The 19,942-nt window shown below is 37.0% G+C and overlaps 1 protein-coding gene across 1 annotated transcript; it reads left to right on the top strand.

Moving 5' to 3' along the window:
* Window positions 1-15,765: 15,765 nt before the first annotated feature.
* Window positions 15,766-19,942, top strand: LOC150033852 (uncharacterized). The gene is made up of 6 exons (XM_090317093.1): window positions 15,766-16,317; window positions 16,783-17,135; window positions 17,782-17,890; window positions 18,576-18,968; window positions 19,061-19,268; window positions 19,422-19,942. The coding sequence occupies exons 1-6, from the start codon at window positions 15,766-15,768 to the stop codon at window positions 19,940-19,942; spliced, it is 2,136 nt and encodes a 711-aa protein (XP_090173219.1).

Raw genomic sequence — 19,942 nt, 5'->3', positions numbered from 1 at the left:
AACTGGTGAACTGATTATCTGCTTAACCCCTTTTCTAAAGGTTGCCCTTGGTATTTATAGAACATCCAGGGTGAAAGGCGGCTTCTCTTTCATGATTGTACAGATGGGATGGCTTTAATTCCTGAATGATGCGCCGAATATTTATCACCGAAAATCTGAATGTACTTGTGATCGTTATCGGCTGTCAACTTAATTCGGATTCGACTGTCATCAGCTTTCTGTCCCATCGTGATTAATTAGCCTTTCACCCAGATGCGCCCACCATGTTGCGCTGACCAAGTTGCAGCAATCCTTCTTGAGCAAATGTTTGCGAGCATAATCATCGCAAAGCCTTGCGGTGAAGTTGCGCTCGACCAATGATTTCCTATGATCGCAATTTTTGCCTTGCGTTTACGCATAATCTGCATAAAAACACAAAAAATCAACTGTTTCTATGCGTTGAACGCATGCGACCGCAATATTATGAAATTGATGCTTAATGGACGCATTTTAACATGTTTTATCAATGAAGCCAACATTGTTTAAGAACTTAGCACTATGATAACGTGCATTTCTACCCGTTATCACTCCCCAATCAGATGAATCCCCAAAATGGTAGGTTTGTTGAGTCGGCGATCTGACTACTCTCACTCATGCAAATTAAAGGACTGCCCTCATAGGTAGAAGTTCACAACTCACTAAGGATTAAGGTCATGTTACCTATGATCATCCTAGTGAAATGAAAGTCTCAATCATGAACGAAATTATATAACAAGACTAAACATTTCGTGGTCTATTCTTATACAAACTCCTTTGTATAGAATATCCCCCTTCGTATGTCTAATACATGAATGATCAGGATCAGATCATTTGTAGCACTTTACAACATTTGTAACACCTACAAAGCGGGCCACACTCGTAGTGTCACCAGGATAAGGTATCCAGCCTTATCCATATACTACAGACCATTTAGGTTATCACTTAAAACACAATTCACTGGTATGTCTCTACATACATGTTTAAGTTACAACAATAACCATGATTTTAGTTTATTAGTTTGTGGTAAATGCAACTAAAATATCAAATATTTCATAGACAATGTGAATAAAATATCGTATATTATAAATCACAAAAAATATTTGTTTATACAAGTGTTTACAAACTACATGACCCTACGAGATTTAGGGCATAAACTCCAACAGAAGACTCATGTGTTGACATCTGCGTTTGATCACATCCATCGGTAGTATGTTGTTTTCCCATAGAAAGAGATTGATCATCAACTATTCTCTTTGTTTAAGAGTTTCCATGACCTTTTAAATCACCAACTTTCTTCTCTTGAAGCAAGACCTTATCAAGATCATTCGTACCTGAGTTCAACATCTTTATGCACTTACATATAGATTCTAACTTAGTCTTGGCTTGATTCAACTCAAGTTTAAGTTAGAAAAAATAGTGGTCATTGGTCTACTATTGTCTGAAAGAAGCGACTCAATTCATTCTTTCTGAATATCCACGACTTTTACATCCTTTAAGCATTGTTGGTGTAAAGTACAATAAGAAGTTTCAATGGATTCACGGGAATCTTCATTTTCTTCATTACTACTGTCCTTACACAACTTTTCTTGATTTCAGCCCCTATGAACGTCCTCGAAAATGTTACTAATAAGAGCTCTAACATCTTCTTCATATTCACTTTTATCCTCAGAGTCTTTATCAGACAAGGTTAACACATAAATATTATTTTGTTGTTTGAGGTAATTTGGACATTCATATTGATAATGACCATAACCTTCACATTCCTTACATTGGAAAGATTTTCTTTTATTCTGATCAATAGTGCTTCAATTATCCATATCCTTCTTCTGATTCTAAGATCTGTATGGATTTGAATATGTGCTTCTTCTTTCTTTAACATGTCTGAGGCACATGATTTCCAGATTTATTTTCAAATTGCTTTATAATCTTGTTAAACTGATCATATAGCAAAGATACCAAATCTACAAGAGATTCTTTTGATTATACAATTTTACCTTCAAACTGATCATTTATAGAGGATTAGAGGGGAATACCTTGGTTTCTCTTGGCACGTTTCATATCAAAATTCATCTCAAAAGTAAGTAGACCTCAAGTTTTATATTGGCAATGTCTTGAGCTTCTTCTATAGCAGTTATTTTCATATCAAATCTCTTAGGCAGAGATATGCGAACTTTTCTAGCCAGTTTATCTTATGAGATCTTTTCACCTAAGGCAAAAGATTCATTAGCAATGTCAAGTAAGCAAACATTAAATTCAACAATAGTTTCATCTTCAAGCATTTTCAAACTTTCAAAATTAGTGGTCAACAATTGAAGTCTAGACATCTTGACAATTGATGTTCCCTCATGAGCAACAACCAAAATATCTCGAGCTTCTTTAGCAGGACACATGTGTTAATCAGACGAAATATATTTCTGTCCACACCGTTAAAGAAAGCATTAAGGGCACAAGAATTCCTTATAGATGCTTTGTTCTCAGCATCAGTCCAATCGGCTTCCGGCTTAAGAGTCCTAACATTAGAAGCAATAATCTAAGGAGGAGTTCATCCAGTTACAACTGCTTTCCAAGTAGTATGATCAATAGACTTTAAGAAAGCTGTCATTCTAGCCTTCCAATATGAGTAGTTCGTTCCATCTAGAATAGGAGGCCGAGTGGTAGAGCCGCTTATTTGATTCCATTCACAACCGAAGCACCTAAGATAAAGGTGACCCACTATAATACCAATTGAAAAAGTGTTGAGGTGACTTGTCACAAAAACATATATGTTAAAAGGAAAGCACTAACAACAAATGTAACAACAAATGTAACAACAAAATATCAACAACAAGTAAGCAGTTAAAGAGACACAAAAGTTGATAACCCAGTTCGGTGAAATCCACCTATGTCTCGGGGGCAATATGTCCAGGAAACATAATCCACTAATATTAAAGAGTTAAGCAGTTTATAACGTAGTACTTATTGTCAATACACGATTACTACAACAACTCACATAAAGCTTAACTCATTGATCACTTAGGCTCCCCATAGATGTGAGAGTCTCTCTCAAATGTGTTGGGATTGGTGTCCTAATTCTCCGGAGTCTCATTGTTGTAATTCTACACAATGTTTATGAATAAAATAAGTGTTGTTTCATTCTGGCATTTACTCATATCCAATAAACAAAGTACCATAGTTATCTTATGTAAACTTAAGCATGTATATGAGATATACAAGTGGATCATGCCTTAAGTGATAACCTAAATGTTGGGATTGGTGTCCTAATTCTCCCCGAGTCTCGTTGTTTTGTAAAGATTCACATTGTTCAATGATTAAAATATGTGTTATTTAATTCTAGCATTTACCCATATCCAATAAACAAAACTCTTTGGTTATCTTAAGTGAACTTAAGCATGTATATGTGATATACAAGTGGATCATGCCTTGAGTGATAACCTAAATAGGTCTGTAGTATAAGGATTAAGGTGGGATACTTGATCCTTGTGACACTACGGATACGACCCGCTTTGTACAAGTTTGCAAGTGTTGTAAACCACTACAGATGGTAGATCCTAACCATTCATGTGGAGACGTGCGAGTGGGGGTGTCCTACACAAAGAGTTTGTATAAGACCTGAACCACGAGATGATTAAACTCCGTATATAACGCTGTTGATACTAGAGACTTACATCTCACCTAAACGACCATAGGTGACACGACCTCAATCCTGAGCGTTTTGGGAACTTCTGCCTTTGTGGGCAGTCCTTTAATTAGTATGGGTGAGAGTGGCCAGATTGCCAACTCAATATGCCTACCTTTTTGGGGACTTGTCTAATTTGGGAGCTGGGAACTCAATTACACAAGATGAAATTCACTCCTTCCTCGAAGTAGAGGTAAGTAGATAGCTTACTCCCTTAAGGGCTGATTTCGGGGCTTGAACATAGTGGCCACAACTTCTCTTTAGAAGAGAGGACTCGGTCATAGTAGAACTATGACTTATGTTCATTAGAGGGATCAGTGGTACTTAAAGAGTTAGATGTAACAATAGGGGCATAACGATTATTGGCCGAGTTGTACTTACGAGTGATCTGTGAAGGGTTGTCGTACTTCTGATTGGTTAAGATGAACATATAATATATCTATAGTAAGGAGAGTTCAGCTGCCGGTCTTTAGTAGAGTGCCTCGCAGTTAACGGATGGTGGATCCCGTGACTAAAGAGTTTAGTCAATTATTCACGTACCGTTGGAGCTTCAAGCTACAGGTTCATAAGGTCCTCTTGGTAGCTCAATGGATTCAAGTTGAGGATTAGTTCTTGGTGTTGATTTGAAATGTTCAAATCGACAAGAGGTAATTCAATTATATATGATATGATCGATATGGTGAATGAAATACATCAAGTGGAGGGTTAACGTAAATGAGATATACATTAAGTGCCATGGAATAGAAAAAAAAAGCTATGGTTTGTATGTTTCATGAGATGAAATATTAAAACTATAGGTTATAAATATAGTATGATAAGTTGGTTATCATTTATATTTATAATAATATTAATTAATAGATAATTATCTACTTTTCTCTAATAACCAATTGAGTGGGAGGTTATTGGTGGTTTCATGGTAATTGTGAGATAAAAAGAAAAATGTTTTCCTAAATTTAGAAAAATGTTAGTTTGAGATTTCCAATCTCGGAAAGTTCTCACGAATAAGTTGTCAAGTAAATTAGATTTACTAAATGATAGCTTTGAGAGACTAGGCGATTATGGAGAGTTTCTATACGACAGACTATCAGCTAGACGATGAGTTAAACGATTGCATAGCTTTTGCTAGACGATCACATAGCTTTTGATAAATGATTGGGCATCGACCTATATGATAGGCTTTATCTTCTCCCACTTGCTCAATCGTTTATACGATTGTCCTACTCCGATTTCTGGCCTCTAACCAAGTCCACACAGATCCCACACTCTAGATTCTCACAACGAGAATACCGAGGTAACCTTGTTGGTGGTGTCTTACTCAACTCGATACAATCGAGGTTCTGTGGAGGTTGTTCGTAGTGTTTAGGGTTTTTATGACCTTGGTGATCGGTTTGTTCGAGTTTGCTGTGATCGTGCAGTGTAGCGGTCGTGCTGTACGAGCATTCAAGTGTTATAGTGTTGCTGATTATTCGAGTATTCGTGATCAAGGGTCTTGAAGATGAGTCTTCAAAGGTATGTGAATTCTTCCCTTGATCATTTAGTAAAGCATGCTGTAATTTCGATTTATGCATAACCGTATGTTTCCTGTTGTGACTGTAATTGTTGTTATTCATGTACGATTGATATTTGGAAAGATCCTTCCGCTGCTCATGGAATTCCTCATGTTCTATTTCCTTCAAAATATATTTAAGCTCCCCCTAAGTTTGGTAATATTAGTGTTGAACACTTCGACTTTCGACAATATGTGAGACTCCTCTCAACGTTGTTATCTTCCTCTCAAGTCAACGAATTCCCTTCACTGATGAATCTTAGGATCCCTCTAAGACCAAGTTTTTCTCTGAAGCTGAGTCTTAGGCTACCCCTAAGACCGAGAATCCCTTCTCTTCAACTGTGCCTTAGGCTCCCCCTAAGACAAAATAATCTTTACATTCTTGAACGATTTACACAACGACGTTGCATACAACGGATGAAAAATTTTCATAGCGAAATGTAGTGAGCAAAGAGCAAGAACACCAAGATGAACAATTCAACTGCAAAAACAGAAAATGGCTTGCTCGATTAACAAAAGCGAAATTCCTAAATGATCGGCATAATTCTCTTTAAATAATCGAATCCAAGAAAGGAAACAAATCCCCTTTAGAAAAGATAAGTCGTGTCTTAATAAAGGAAAATATCAGACAAAATATTACACCCATATATTTTCAGATAAAGAAAATATATACTCTGATGTCACAAACAGATGTTAAGACTTTGTTTGAGACATCTATAGAAACCACTGCGTTAGAAAAATATAAAACCAACTAAACAAATCTTTAACACCAAACATTCAAAACAACATTTTAATTTACTAATTATAATAAAGAGGGAAAATGACCTACCTTTAGGATTACCTTCAGCTGAAGGAACGACAGGAGCTAGTGTTGATAATGTGTTGTAAATTTGAGAAGCATAATGAGCTACCACGAGAACAAAAATACCAAGAAATTGTAATATATAAAATAAATAAAATAAAATAACAAAATTATCTACACGAGGCACCACGGGAACAAAAATACCATAAAATTATGAGAATTTTCCTTATCTTTGATTTTTTTCTTTTAATTCTCACAAAAAATGTATATCTAAAATCCACCAAATGTCACTATTTATAGGTAATTTAGCAACTAGGATGTGACATTGCTACACACGGACAATATATAGGAAGACACATGGGGCAATGAAAGTCAAAACACTTGTTTTATAAGGACACTAAGCATGGACATGTAAATTTTCATATAATATTTATAATATTAAAAACTATTTATTTTTTAGTTTCAAATTTTAGTTTGAAAGTGTAACGACCCCACCCCCTAGGACTCAAGTTAGGCGGATACTAAACACATGCATGCATGGAACTTAAAACGACATCCTTTTAGCGAAATAAATGCTAAATAAATAAGTTGAACTCAAAAGACCTTCATTAAATTTAGATATTAAAAACAGACTTTAGGGTACCCATAAATCATAAATGATAATAAATAGGTCTGAAAACAAATCTTAATAGTAAGTTTCAAACATCAAATTGAAAGTTGAAAAACATGGAAAGAAATCTAAATATCATGAGCGGAAGCATAAAACTGGTCCCCTGTGGCTCGTTCAAGGATTCCTCTTATCATTTGCCAGTGCGTCCTTGCCCTTACCTGAAACATAAACATGAGAAAGGGTGAGTATAAAATATTCAGTAAGTAACCCCATTATTGGGGTCGGGCTAGGCATATATCTTTTAGATGCCTACCTCTGGTGGAACATAAAAATTGTTCTAGTCCTCATGGGACACATACATACATGCAAAACTGGTTTCTATCCTACTGTAGTTAAGTATGCCCACTACCTCTGGTGAATCCCGAAGGAAACACAATATCTGGTGAATCCCGAAGGAAACACAATATCTGATGAATTCTGAAGGAAACACAATCAGGTGAATCTCGAAGGAAACACAATATCTGGTGAATTCCGAAGGAAACACAATATCTGGTGAATCCCGAAGGAAACACAATATCTGGTGAATCCCGAAGGAAACACAATATCTGGTGAATCCCGAAGGAAACACAATCTGAGGAATCCCGAAGGAAACACAGTCTGGTGAATTCCAAAGGAAACACAATACCTAGTGGGCATCTAACTAATCAGTAAAGATACTATCACAGTCTCAACATCACAATTATTACAATATGGTTTTATAACATACATATACACCTCAATATCATGGCTATACAACATGCATATATGCCTCTATATCCTCATATTAAATACACCCTCATTGAATCAAGTATCACCTCTTACTAGCATGCAAGTCTTTACGTGCACAAATAAATCTTTCAGATTCTCATACAAGAACATATATTGGTCATACTATACTATCCATCTATCATGTTATCGTTCTGTCATAATATTCATCTATCATGCTGGCATATATCTAGTGTCTGGCCCGTGGGTAGCTCCAGTAGTAAGATTACTTACTTTGATATTAGGTTGAACCAAAAAGCAATTGAGTCTTTGTGAAATTCTTGAATCCTTAATCGAGCCAAATATTTGAGCAACTAACCTCTTCTAATCTCCACAATCTTTGAATTAAATCATAGTACATAAACCAAAATAAAATTTAACCTTTAGGTTCACACCTAAGCGTTTAATCACGCCAAAATCAACAATAAAACTTAATAACTTAATTCATATAAATTACATTCGAACTGAACAAGTCACAAAGCCCCAAATCTTACCAAAATTCTTGTCAAAATCACCTTAACTCTGCTTGACAGCATGCTAACGACCTTTTAAACCCCTTCAAATTTCAAATTCAACCTCCAAAATCACGATTGAAATGATAATAAAACACGTTATTTATTGGGTATTCAAGATCCTCAACAAAACCATGAAAATCATTTAGATCTTATCCCAAATCTACGAACCTCACGACGACGTTCGACAGAGGACAACGACTGGAAGAGAGGAGGACCAACGGCGAGCAGATCCGGTGAAGTAAAGGTTGGAGCGGCGTGGTTGCAACTTGACGGAGGAAAGGATGTGGACGTCAGCGGTGCAGCAGCCGAAGTTCGTCTAAACTAGAGAGAAAGTGAGAAAGTGGGGGTTTGAAAATTCCATATTTCTTTTCTTTTTAATTCTCCACCACACAAATACATAGTATGTGTGTATATATATATATATATATATATAAATAATATTATTTCCTTTTCTTTTCTTAAATTCCAAAACCCATATATATACTTTCCTTTTCTTTTCTTAAATTCCAAAACCCTTGTATATATATATATATATTTCCTTTCCTTAATAAATATGTCATATCAAACTCAAATCTTTCACCTCTTCTCCAATTAATTAAATAAACCTAAAAATAAATTCACCAACTTTAAATCACTTCTTTCCAAAAATTCTAAATCCCAAAATTAAATTCTAACTTTCCAAATTAACTTGAATCCAAATTTACAAATCTTTTTAAGTACTTGATTTAGTTACTTCCAAATAAACCAATTATCTTTTCTTAATTTTTTACTTAAATTTTGGATCTAAGTTCCAAAATTAAAGAGGGTAAAATCTTAAAACCATAATTTCCTCTTTTACATTTCAAATTTTACAAAAACTCAAAATTTTGTATAAAATTGATTCAATTATCCCTTCCAATTAATTTAAAACTCATAATCAAAGAATCCACATTAACCAATTAAACTTCTTCAACTGTAACAATTTGTTTTCAAATTCCAATGATTGGGAAACTAAAACTCAACAATTGGAGATAATTAACTTAAATTTTCCTAAAAAAATCGGGATATTACAGAAAGTATCAATAAGATGTAACTAGTGTTTGTTAACTTAATTTTCAACGACGATAAATTAGGTTTCATTTTTCAACTATTTCATTTTTTGTATTTGTTTTTTAAAAATGAAGTCTATTTTCTCTCAATTTCTTACCATGATTTGCATTTTTCTCAAGAATTTTTGGCCAAATTTTAAAACAAAAAGAAGTTTTCTAAAAATTATGGTTTCTAGTTTTAAAATTTTAACAGTAAAAAGCATATCGCGACACAAAGTGGTTTCACCAACATGCGAGCTTTAGAAGAAAGAAAAAATTGATAGAAGATTTGTTTAATGAGAAAAGCAAGTGGGTTGATAACGAGAATTCCATTATTGGTGGTGTGGCCTCAGACTATTTCAAAAAGTTGTTCTCTTTTTTGAACCCTGGCTTATCTGAGATTAGGAAAATTACCGATTGTAACCAATAGAAGGTGGCAAAAACTCAAAATGAAGCCTTACTCAAAGGCTTTTGTAGGTCTGATGTTGAGCATGCTTTCAAAGAGATGAATCTTACAAAAGCTCCAGGTTTAAACGGTTTCCAAGCTATTTTCTTTAAAAGCTACTAGGATATTGTGGTGACGAGGTTGTGGCGATATGCTTGGGATTTGTTAATGGGTCTAGTGATATTAGTGAAATCAATAATTCCTTTATCTTCTTTATTCTAAAATAAAGAATCCTAAACATATGTTGGTGTTTAAACCTATCAGTCTTTATAACATTATCTATAAGCTGGTTGCTAAGGTTTTAGCTTCAAGGTTCTAAGGGAGATCATCCATCATTCTCAATCCACTTTTGTTCTTGAAGGACTTATTACGAATAATGTCATGATCGGATTTGAGTATTTCCATGCTATCAACAATAGAAAGAAAGGCAAAAGGGGTAGGTGGCCCTCAAGACAAATATTAGTAAAGGCTACGATAGGTTCAAGTGAGTTTCCTTAAGGGAGGTTTCGCTGAAGTTGGGTTTTGACCAGAGATGGATTAAGTTGATCATGAGTTATATGGAGACAATCAACTTTGCTGTTATGGTTAATGGCTTCCCTAGGGAGAGATTCAGGCCATCCAGAGGTCTTTGTCAAGGGGATTTACTCTCCCCTTTCCTGTTTCTCTTATTTGCAGAATGCCTCTTAACTCGTCTTATGAAGAAAAATCTCTTGATAACCTACTTGGTTTTAAGATTGCTAAAAACTGTCCAGTTATAACTCATATTTTCTTTGGAGATAACAATCTTTTCTTCCTAAGGGATTCTAAAAAGAATCGTTGAACGCTTAAGAAGATTCTAAGAGATTACGAGAAGACATTAGGTTAGGCCATCAATAAAAGCAAGCCAATATTCCTGATCAGTTAGAATGTGAGTTGGGGAAAGCATAAGATTCTTGAGGAGTGGCTTGGAGTGAAGGCTGTTATTCCGTTAGGATTCTACCCTAGGCTTCCATATATTATATGCAAAGATAAAAGATAGGTTTTTAAGGATCTTAAAGAGGAAGTTTGGAAAACGGTCCAAGGTTGGAAAGAAAAGTTCTTCTCTTTGTGCGGGTGGGGGGAGGGAAGAGGTGCTTTTCAAGATTGTACTCCAGGCCATCCCAAATTATATGATGAGTTGCTTCAAGTTACCTGACGGTCTTTACAAGGTTCTCGAACACGTGTGTGCTAGTTTTTGGTAGGGATCTTGTAACACCCCACGCATTTTTTAGTAATAATGTAATTTTAGTAACTTTATTATTTGGAATTTCAGTAATTCTTATTAGTTAGAGGGCATTTTTGGAATTCAAGTGTAAGCGCGAGAATTTAATTGTTGACGTGAAATTATTCAAATTGGAAATTAATGGCAGGAATTAATTTTCTTTTGAAACGGAAAGGAATTTAATAGTATAAAACGGAAAGGAATTAAATGTAATTATATTTATTTCCTTTTTTGTTTTATTATTATTATTATTGTTGTTGTTGTTGTTTTTTTTTTTTTATAAAAAGTCAAACTCCACCCCCCTTTTCTTCCTCACGTTCGTGAGCCCGTCTGACACCGCTCAAAGCTGCCACGTCAGTTTCTTCTTCATGACCTCCGTCCACCACTACTCAAGCGTCCTTCGCTTTTGCCGTCACTGGATCTATCAATTTGGGTAAGATTTCTGCCGTTTGGGTTTGTTTTCGGTTGATTCTTGAATACTCATTTACTTTTAGCATCAATTGGTTGATACCCATTGTATTTCAACTTTGGATTCAAGTTTGTGAAGGTATTGAGGTGTTGTTCAGTGAAGTTGGAGTTTGTTTTAGCGAGTTTTGGTAAGTTCTATGCTTTGACTACCCTCTTGAGGATTAATTTTGGTTGTTGAGAAATTTTGGTAAAGTCATTTGGAAGTGATTTTTGACAAAGCTACATATGGATAATTTATTAGAGACATTGGTAATGAAGTATGTATTTGATTCAAGCTTAATCATGTAAGCCTAATTTCAAATTATGATTAGGGGGTTGGTTCAAGAATTTCATTCAAGATGAAGAAGAGTTTGGTTTGCTAATTATTTGAGCTTAAAATTGGAGGTTTGGAAGGTGAATTCAAATTGGACCACACCTTAGGTAAGGTTATCTGAAAATATGTTGTAATATTTGGGTGTTTGGAATTTGGCCTTAACTATTAATTTTAAAGCTTGGTTTATGTTTATGCTTGATTAAGGATTCAAGAATTTCACAAAGATTCAATTGCTTTTTGGTTCGACCTAATATCAAGGTAAGTAATCTTACTACTGGAACTGCCCACGGGCAAGGCATTAGATGTATGCTAACATGTTAAATGATGGTTATGGCAGAATGACAGCATGAAAGATTGATAGTATAACATGATTAAAGTATGTCCTGTTACAAGATCTGAATTATTTATTTATGCACATAGACACTTGAATGCTAGTATGAGATGGTATGTGCTTCTATGGTTGTATTTGATCTGATGATATTGAGGTATACATGTATGTTGTAGAACCATGATGTTGAGGTTTATATGTATGTCATAGATTCGTACAGTGATGATTATGATGTTGAGACTGTGCAAATGTCCTTACTTATTAGTTAGATGTCCATTAGATTTTTTGTTTCCTTCAGGATTCACCAATTTGTGTCTCCTTTGGAATTCACTAGTTTGTGTCTCCTTCAGGATTCACCAGTTTATGTCTCCTTTGGGATTCACCAGAGGTAGTGGGCATACTTAACTACAGTAGGATAGAACTCAGTCTTCTTCTTGTTTCATGTGCATATGTGCCCCATAAGGACTAGAGCAGTTTATATGTTTCACTAGAGGTGGGTATCTAGAGGACATAGATGCCAAGCCTGACCCCAGTAGTAGGGTTACTTACTGAGTATTTTATACTCATTCTTTCTCATGTTGTTATTTCAGGTAAGGGTAGAGATACACTGACGATGGACAAGCGGAATTCGTGATCGAGCCACTGGGACTAGTTTTTACGCTTCCGCATCATGAAATTTAGAGTTCTTTTCATGTTTCTCTTAACTTTTAGTTTTGATGTTTAAAACTTACTTTAAGAATCGTTTTTCAGACTCATTTACTATCCTTTATGATTTATGGGTACCCTACTATTGTTTTAGTATTTGAATTTAATGAAAGTCTTTTGAACTTACCTTATTTAATTAGCATTTATTTTGCCATAACTGAGTGTTGTTTTGAGTTCCATGCATGCATGTATTTAGTGACTGCCTAACTTAAGTCCTATGGGGTTGGGTCGTTACAGTTGGTATCAGAGCCCATGTTTTGGGTTCTTTAGACTGACTTACTATGTAAGTCTAGATTGTCCCTGTGGCCCATGAATGGATTCCTCGTCATCGCCAGGTACGTCTTATCAATTACAAGTTTTATGATAGTTGTACATTAAAATATTTGTTTAGCTTAAATGAACAAGTTATGTTCTAATGCTAGGTCAGTGACTCGTTAGAAGTTATTATAAGAGGATTATCAGGTACGAAACTACAAAAGGAGAAAAAATAAAATAGAGTAAATTATGAAGTCACTTGGTGCAAACCCTGAACTCTAAGTTTCCTAGATAAGCATGTCTAATCAAGGGAATGTTATATTAAATACTTAACAATTAGAAATCTATGTTTATTTATAGAAGTTGGGGAGAAAGGAAAAGAAAAACATATTAAATGAGGAAGCTCATTTATTGGCTTTGTCTGGAGGCACTAAATGTGGGGGTGACGTGGCAGTTTAATCCTTGAACTCGAGAGGTGGCAGGAAGATTAAAAGAAAGAGGAACTTCAAAAGCATGGTTTCGGCAATTGGCATGAGCAAATTTAGTGAAATTGGTGTCATTTGAAAGCTGGGAGAATCTAGTTTTCGAGGTTGTCTTGCAGGAGAAAGACTACAAGATGAAAAGAACAAAAAGAGAAGAATTTGCAAAAGAGGCAGAATCTCGGATTAATCGGGGCCCGAGGTGAAGATTGGAAGCTCCAGGCCAAACCATAAGGAATTTTCGGCTGAACTTTTAAGGTAAGTAACTCAATTCTAAACAAGTTTGTAGAAGAAAGTTTCTTGAAAAGAGTTCTGGATTTTGAGTTATGAATTTTTTAAGTTGAAATAGAGAATCTGTGCAGAAGCAGACAACTGCTTGAGAAGAACAAGCAAACAGCTCACTGTGGAGAGCGAGGGAGAGATGAAGAGGATGAGGATCTCGCTCAGGATGATAATCTCGCTGATTTTGTGATGAGGATCTCGCTCAAGGAGGAAATCTCGCTAGAAATGAGGGCTGAATCTCATTGGTGAGGAAGCCATGTTTGTTAGACGAGGTGAGTATCGCTAGGATGAAAATGTTGCTCAGAAAAGCTTGATCTCGCTCATGCTGAGGACTTCGCTCATGAGGATCTCGCTTATGAGGATTTCGCTCATGAAGATCTCGCTCATGAGGATGAATTCACTAATGATGATAATCTCGCTAGTAATACTGTTTTTGTTGATGAAAGTTTCATTAGTAAATGAACTATTTGAGGTATTTTGCTAAGAATTCTAAGTAGTTTAACCGGGAATTATGTTCTTTTAGGCCAAGAAGAGCTAGGAGAGGCGTATAAACTGTTAAGAGCCCTGACGAGCTGTGAGTGACTAAGTGAACTTAATGTTTTCAATACTTATGCATATAAGGCCAAGTAAGTTACAATGATGTTAATGGTGAATTTATACTCCCTCAAGCAACAAATGGTTAATGAATAGCTTAACGTATCTTCCCCGACTTGTATTTGTTTAACATAGGCCAAGGTATGTTGGGAAGTCATTACAAAAGTTAAGATTCTAATGTTGAAATATGCTTCCTAGAGGAAGGCTATGATAGAATGAGTTCTTGTGTAAATGATATACAATGAAACTTAATTTGATGCTACGAAATAACCCGATACTGAAAGACATGGAGAAGGTATCTGGATACTATTACCTAAGGTATTGACGGTACTTAGAAAACTCCATGTGCACGTAGGTAGTTCTGAATGAGAGGCCGAAGTATGGGTCTTCTAGGCCATACAACACCAAAAAGAGGTCGAAGTATGGGTCTCTTGGCCGGTAATAAACGTTGGGAGCTAGAGCATTGTAGGCTCGTTCTCAACTAAGGAATAATGATGTTTAATGATGTACAAGAATGGTTTTAAGCTATATTTAGAGAAATTTGCTTGAGATACTCATCAATATACTTACATATTTATAGTGATGAAAGGCATGACGTAATATGATTCTATAGTCACTCATTGGGCTACTAGCTCACAGATTTTATGTGTTTCCCTTTTTCAGGTAACGTTCAGATTCCTCAAGGTTGATCTGTTGCTGCTTGCCACTGAAAGGCCTGGCTTATTAAGAAGACTTAGGTTGATGATCTGTTTATGTACACATGTTTTGAGAGGGATTAGGGCTTTGTTAGAGTTGTTTGGGCCCATCTGTGGATATTTTTCCCTTAGATGTTATGTCATGGCCGTATGCATGTGTTTATATAATATTATGTAGAACCTTAAGAAGGCATACTGTATGCATACATTATTAATGTTTAACAGGTTGGCATTTAGATTGGAAGGCTAAGGTGGTAAGTGCTGGCAGTAGGGCTAGTAACTACCACAGTCATATCCTCTTTCAAATTAAGAGGGTAATCTGGGAGGTGGTGTGTCAAGTTGGTATCAGAGCATAAGGTTTTGGGAATAGAAGGGAAAGTTCATGCATAAGTCTAAGCCCCTAAAGTGTGAGTCCCTAACATGTGTACATTGTAATAGGTGAAATGTCGAGGCAAAGTGGCAGACAGAGTAAGCAGACAGGAGGCAGGAATACTGACCCTATCAATAGGGGCTCGGAGGCTAGAAAGAACCCACCGGGTGGGAAAAAGAAGGTGAATGATCTAGTGGGTCAGGAGACGACGTCTGAGAGAGAGTCTAGTACTCCCCAGGCAAGGGCATATTCTTAGCTAGAAGATGTGGTTTTTGACAGGATAGCGCAGAGGTTAGCAGCCAGTGTGGGCTCAGTACGAGTAGACCCAGAGAAGAAATATGGTATTGAGAGGTTTAAAGCCCTAGGGGCTGTGACATTTGAAAGTACAACAAACCCAACTAAATTTGAGTTATGGCTGGATGTAGTTGAAAAATGTTTCAATGTTATGAGTTGTCCAGAGGACAGGAAAGTAGGGCTAGCCACCTTTCTATTATAGAAAAGAGTAGAGAAATGGTGGAAAGTGATATCCACCAGACGAGCCAGTACCGATGCGATGTTATGGCCTGAGTTCAGAAAGGCCTTTGAAGACAAGTATTACCCCAGTTCGTTCCGAGATGCGAAAAGGGATGAGTTCCTCAGACTGACGCAGGGAATGATGTCAGTGGCAGAATATGAGCAGAAATTTATAGAGTTATCACAGTATGCTCTGCCGATTATTTCCGAGGAAAGAGATAGATGCAGGAAATTTGAACAAGGTTTGAAGAAAGAAATCAGAACTCCGGTGACATCCACGACTAATTGGCTAGATTTTAGCCAGTTAGTAGAAATGGCGACACAAGTCGAACGGAGTTTGGCAGATGATGAGAAGTTGCCAAGGGGTAGTGAGGCAGTAGTAGGGCCTAGAGACAGGGGATCCCGACCTTCAGCTGCAATTCAGACTAGTGGAAGCCAATTCAAGGGAATAAATTGGCAGGGATCCAGGAAAAGGAAATCGAGACCCTTAGCCAGTGCAGTTAGCCGACTAGAGATGCCACAAGCTGGTAAGTCGGTAACCAGCACAAACATTAAACCAACGTGCCCTAGTTGTGGCAAGAGGCATCTTGGAGTATGCTATAGTGGAAGAGGTGTATGTTTCCAATGTGGACAAGCAAGGCATTTCAAGAGGGACTGTCCCTAGGTGAACAGGGACACCCTAACAGCACAATAGACAACCTCCCAGACAGTTAACAAACCAAAGGGCACTGGAAATCGAGGTGAAGGGTCAAGTGGTGCCAAGCAGAAGAATGTCGTAGGTCGACCCCAACAACAGGGGCGAGTGTATGTCGTGACACACCAGGAGGCAACAGAGTCTCCAGATGTTGTGACCAATAATGTCATATTATGTGGACAGCCTGCTTATGTTTTATTTGACCCTGGTGCCACACATTCATTTATATCTAGCATGTATGCATTTAGTATAGATAAGTTGGTTGAGCCTATGCCTGAAGAGTTATTTATCTCTACCCCTTTGGGAGATGTGATAATAGTAGATAAATGTTATAATCATTGTGAGATACTGATCAATGATCAGGACTTTTATGCTGATTTACTTCCTTTGGAGCTGCTGGAGTTTGATGCTATCCTGGGGATGGATTTTGTAAGTAAGTATCGTGCTTCAATGGACTGTTACAAGAAGGAGGTAGTGCTCAGAAAATCAAATGGCCAGGATGCAATACTAGTAGGAATTAGAAGATTAACTACGAGGAATCTGATATCAGCAGTAAAAGCTAGGAAATTGCTGAGCAAGGGATGTAAAGCCTATCTGGCTCACGTAGTGGTTGCTCAAGGGAAAGAGCTGAACCCAGAAGATGTCCCCGTGGTAAATGAGTTTCGGGATGTATTTTCTAAGGAATTATCGGGATTGCCACTCGACAGAGAAGTGGAGTTCACTATTGATTTAATTCCAAGAACAACTCCTATATCATAGGCACCGTATAGAATGTCGCCAACTGAGTTAAAAGAATTAAAGGTTCAGCTGCAGGAGTTAATTGACAAGGGATACATTTGACCAAGTGTATCACCTTGGGGAGCTCCGGTATTATTTGTAAGGAAGAAAGACGGTACACTTTGATTGTGTATCGACTATAGGCAGCTGAATAAGGTAACGATTAAGAATAAATATACCTTACCACACATTGATGATTTGTTTGATCAGCTAAGAGGAGCTACGGTGTTTTCAAAGATAGGCCTGAGATTGAGGTATCAACAACTGAAGGTGAAGGAAGCATTCCTAAAACTGCATTTAGAACAAGATATGGACACTATGAATTTCTAGTAATGCCATTCGGACTGACAAATGCCCCTGCGGTATTTATGGATCTTATGAACAGGACATTTCATCCCTACTTGGACCAGTTCGTGATAGTATTCATTGATGATATACTGGTATATTCTGGTAGTAGGGAGGATCATATAACCCACCTGAGGATAGTATTGAAGACGCTACGAGATAGGCAGTTGTATGCTAAGTTCAGTAAATGTGATTTTTTGTTAGATCGGGTTGTATTTCTTGGGCATATTGTTTCAACAGATGGTATCAGTGTAGATTCCAAGAAGACGAAAGCAATAGTGAATTGGGAATGACCCACGACTGTTTCAGAGATACGCAGTTTCCTAGGTTTGACAGGTTATTACCAGAGGTTTGTGGAGGGTTTCTCTAAGATAGCTCTTCCATTAACGAACTTGACCAAGAAATGTGTGCGGTTTGAGTGGTCGTTGGAATGTGAGCATAATTTTCAGGAGCTAAAACAGAGACTAGTATTAGCACCAGTGCTTACCTTACCTGTTCCAGACAAGGAATTTGAGATTTATTGTGACGCATCCCGACAAGGATTTGGATGTGTGTTGATGCAGGATGGGAAAGTGATTGCATATGCCTCTCGTCAACTTAAGAAGCACGAGAGCATTTATCCTACGCATGATTTAGAATTGGCAGCAGTTGTTTTGGCTCTAAAGTTGTGGAGACATTACCTATTTGGAGAGCGCTGTAGAATATTCACAGATCACAAAAGTTTAAAATATATCTTTGATAAAAAAGAGTTAAATCTAAGGCAAAGAAGATGGATTGAATTGATTAAAGATTATGACTGTTCCATCGAGTACCACCCTGGTAAGGCTAATATTGTAGTGGATGCACTAAGTAGGAAGTCCTCGGGACCCAAGGCCATTATTAGTACAATGAAAGGAATGCTATTGCAGGAGTTCAAGAATTCTAGAACTGCCTTATCAGTTAGACCGTCAAGAGGAATGATAGCTACATTCTAGGTAAGGCCTAGCTTAGTAGAAGACCTTAAGCAGGAACAGTTGAAAAACCCTGATATTTAGAAGATTCCTGATGATGTAAGTAAAGGCATCAAAGCTGACTTTCAACTGAGAGCAGATAATGTACTAGAAAAGGAGGGGAGGATATGTGTGTCTAATAAGCCACAACTTAAACAAGCCATTCTAGAGGAAGCACATAGTTCCGCTTACGCTATGCATCCAGGAAGCACCAAGATGTATAGAACTTTGAAGAGATCTTACTGGTGGACTGGGATGAAGAAAAACACAGTAGAATATGTGGATCAATGTATAGTCTGTCAACAAGTAAAACCTGAGAGACAAAGACCAGCAGGATTACTCAATCCACTTCCAGTGCCTGAGTGGAAGTGGAAGCATGTAACAATGGACTTTCTATTTGGATTTCCTAGGATGCCCTTAGGATACGATGGCATTTGGGTAATAGTCGATAGACTAACCAAGAAGGCCAAGTTTATACTAGTAAAAGTTACTTTTACACTATACCGTCTAGTTAAGATTTATGTGGATAGGATAATCAGTCAATATGGAGCCCCAGTGTCGATAGTGTCAGACCGAGACTCGAGGTTACTTCAAAATTCTGGCCTAGTTTACAAAAGGCTATGGGCACTAAATTGCATTTTAGTACGACTTTTCATCCACAAACAGATGGACAGTCGGAAAGAACTATACAGACACTGGAAGATATGTTGAGAGCTTGTGTATTAAAATTCAAAAGAAGTTGGGATACACACTTATCGTTGATTTAATTTGCATATAACAATAGCTACCATTCTAGTATCGGAATGGCTCCCTATGAAGCGTTGTACGGCCGACCTTGCAGAACCCTAGTATGCTGGAATGAAGTCGGAGAACGATAATTATTGGGTCTAGAATTAGTTCAACAAACAACAGAGAATGTGAAGCTTATCAGGGATAACCTTAAGGCGACTCGTGATAGACAGAAGAGCTATGCTTATAAGCGAAGAAGAGAATTAGAATTTAAAGTCGGGGATCAGGTATTTCTTCGGCTGTCCCCATGGAAAGAAATTCTCCGGTTCGGGAGAAAAGGAAAGTTAAGTCCACGGTACATTGAACCATATGAAATTGTAGAACGAGTCAGTCCAGCAGCATATAGGTTACAGTTGCCGATGGAGCTAACTTGTATTCACGACGTATTTCATGTGTCAATGTTAAGGAAATACGTGCCTAATCGTATGCACATACTAGTAGCACAACCAATACAGCTCAAAGAAGATTTATCTTACAAGGAAGAGGCCATCAAGATTTTAGACAGGAAAGATCAAGTACTCAGAAATAAGACGATTCCTTTGGTGAAGGTGCTATGGCGTAATCATGGAATCGAGGAAGCTACTTGGGAACTTGAAGAACAAATGAGGAAGAAATATCCTTAA

This window comes from Benincasa hispida, chromosome 9 (assembly GCF_027475165.1).
Source record: "Benincasa hispida cultivar pf3 chromosome 9, pf3_genome.v1.1, whole genome shotgun sequence".
NCBI classification, from domain to species: domain Eukaryota; kingdom Viridiplantae; phylum Streptophyta; class Magnoliopsida; order Cucurbitales; family Cucurbitaceae; genus Benincasa; species Benincasa hispida.
The sequence above is the reverse complement of the archived record's forward strand: the minus strand, read 5'-3'. Positions and strand labels throughout refer to the sequence as shown.